Source organism: Phytophthora parasitica, assembly GCF_000247585.1.
Source record: "Phytophthora parasitica INRA-310 unplaced genomic scaffold supercont2.22, whole genome shotgun sequence".
Lineage (NCBI taxonomy): Eukaryota > Oomycota > Peronosporomycetes > Peronosporales > Peronosporaceae > Phytophthora > Phytophthora nicotianae.
This window is the reverse complement of record NW_008649008.1, coordinates 380,507-381,553: the sequence shown is the minus strand read 5'-3', so window position 1 is coordinate 381,553 and position 1,047 is coordinate 380,507. Positions and strand designations below refer to the sequence as shown.

The 1,047-nt window shown below is 49.2% G+C and overlaps 1 protein-coding gene across 1 annotated transcript; it reads right to left on the bottom strand.

Annotated features, from left to right (window-relative positions):
• Positions 1 to 198: 198 nt before the first annotated feature.
• Positions 199 to 1,020, bottom strand: PPTG_10564 (hypothetical protein; the record flags this gene model as incomplete). Its single annotated transcript, XM_008905938.1, has 1 exon — positions 199 to 1,020. The coding sequence occupies one exon, from the start codon at positions 1,018 to 1,020 to the stop codon at positions 199 to 201; it is 822 nt and encodes a 273-aa protein (XP_008904186.1).
• Positions 1,021 to 1,047: the final 27 nt, after the last annotated feature.

The following is a 1,047-nucleotide window of genomic DNA, read 5'->3' as shown; positions in this document are numbered from 1 at the left end:
GTCCTTGCTTGTCTTCTGCGGCAGCAACTGCAGGATGAACAATGAGCCTTGTTGCAGATCTGCTTAACTATAGTCGAACAGTGAGCCTGCCAACTACGTTGGCTGCGGGTTGGAGGAGCTGTCGTAAGATGTAAGCTTGATACCATCACAGTTATAAACTTTAACACTATACGCGTTATCTACAAAGTACGGCTGGAGTTAGATGCCCATGCAAGTTCCATTACCAGACAAAATGGAGTCAATCCAACGTCGACCATTGGAAACTCGAGAGTAGATACCAGGGAAACCTTCACGACCACACGTATCACCAATGCCCCAGCTCACTAGTCCAATTAGAATGTCCTCAGTTGTATCTGTCCCTTCTAGAATGAGAGGACCCCCTGAGTCTCCAAAACAAGAGTCCTGGTTAAGAACTCCACCTGCGCACACCATACTGGAGTCAAGTGAGACATTAACAACACACACTTCATCGCTCACGAGCTGGAGATCCACGCGCTGAAGCTCGAAAGAGTAACTGACGTTCACCTCGGAAATTGAGCCCCATCCCATTGCTGTAGTCCACGCCCCTGCTTTGAACTCGGAATCGTCAGGTGCGGCAAGCTTCACAGGCTTGAATTTGCTTGGTTTCTCTAGCTCGATTACTGCAAAGTCATTCGTGTAATTCGTATTATCGAAGTTCTCGGAGAAGTTTGGGTGGTTCATCACGGATAGGACACGAATATGCTCTCCGTCCACACTACCGTTGCGGTAGTGGGATCCAATTGCCACCCAACGCATGTCGAGGCTCATGCAGTGTGACACGGTGAGAACGTGGGTCGGAGAGATGAGACTGCCGCCGCAAAAACTGGTGCCATCGGGCGTTGATCGAACGCCAGTAACATACGTCTTGGAGCCGATCGGAACGGTGTCTCCATCCAAAATGAGTTGGCGCTGTCCATAGGCAATCGTGAAATTGCATACGCACGCAACTGCGAAAGCAAGAGCGTTAAAACATGTTTTCGGAAATTTCATTTGTGGCATCCCTCTGCAGTAGTTTACGAGCGAATT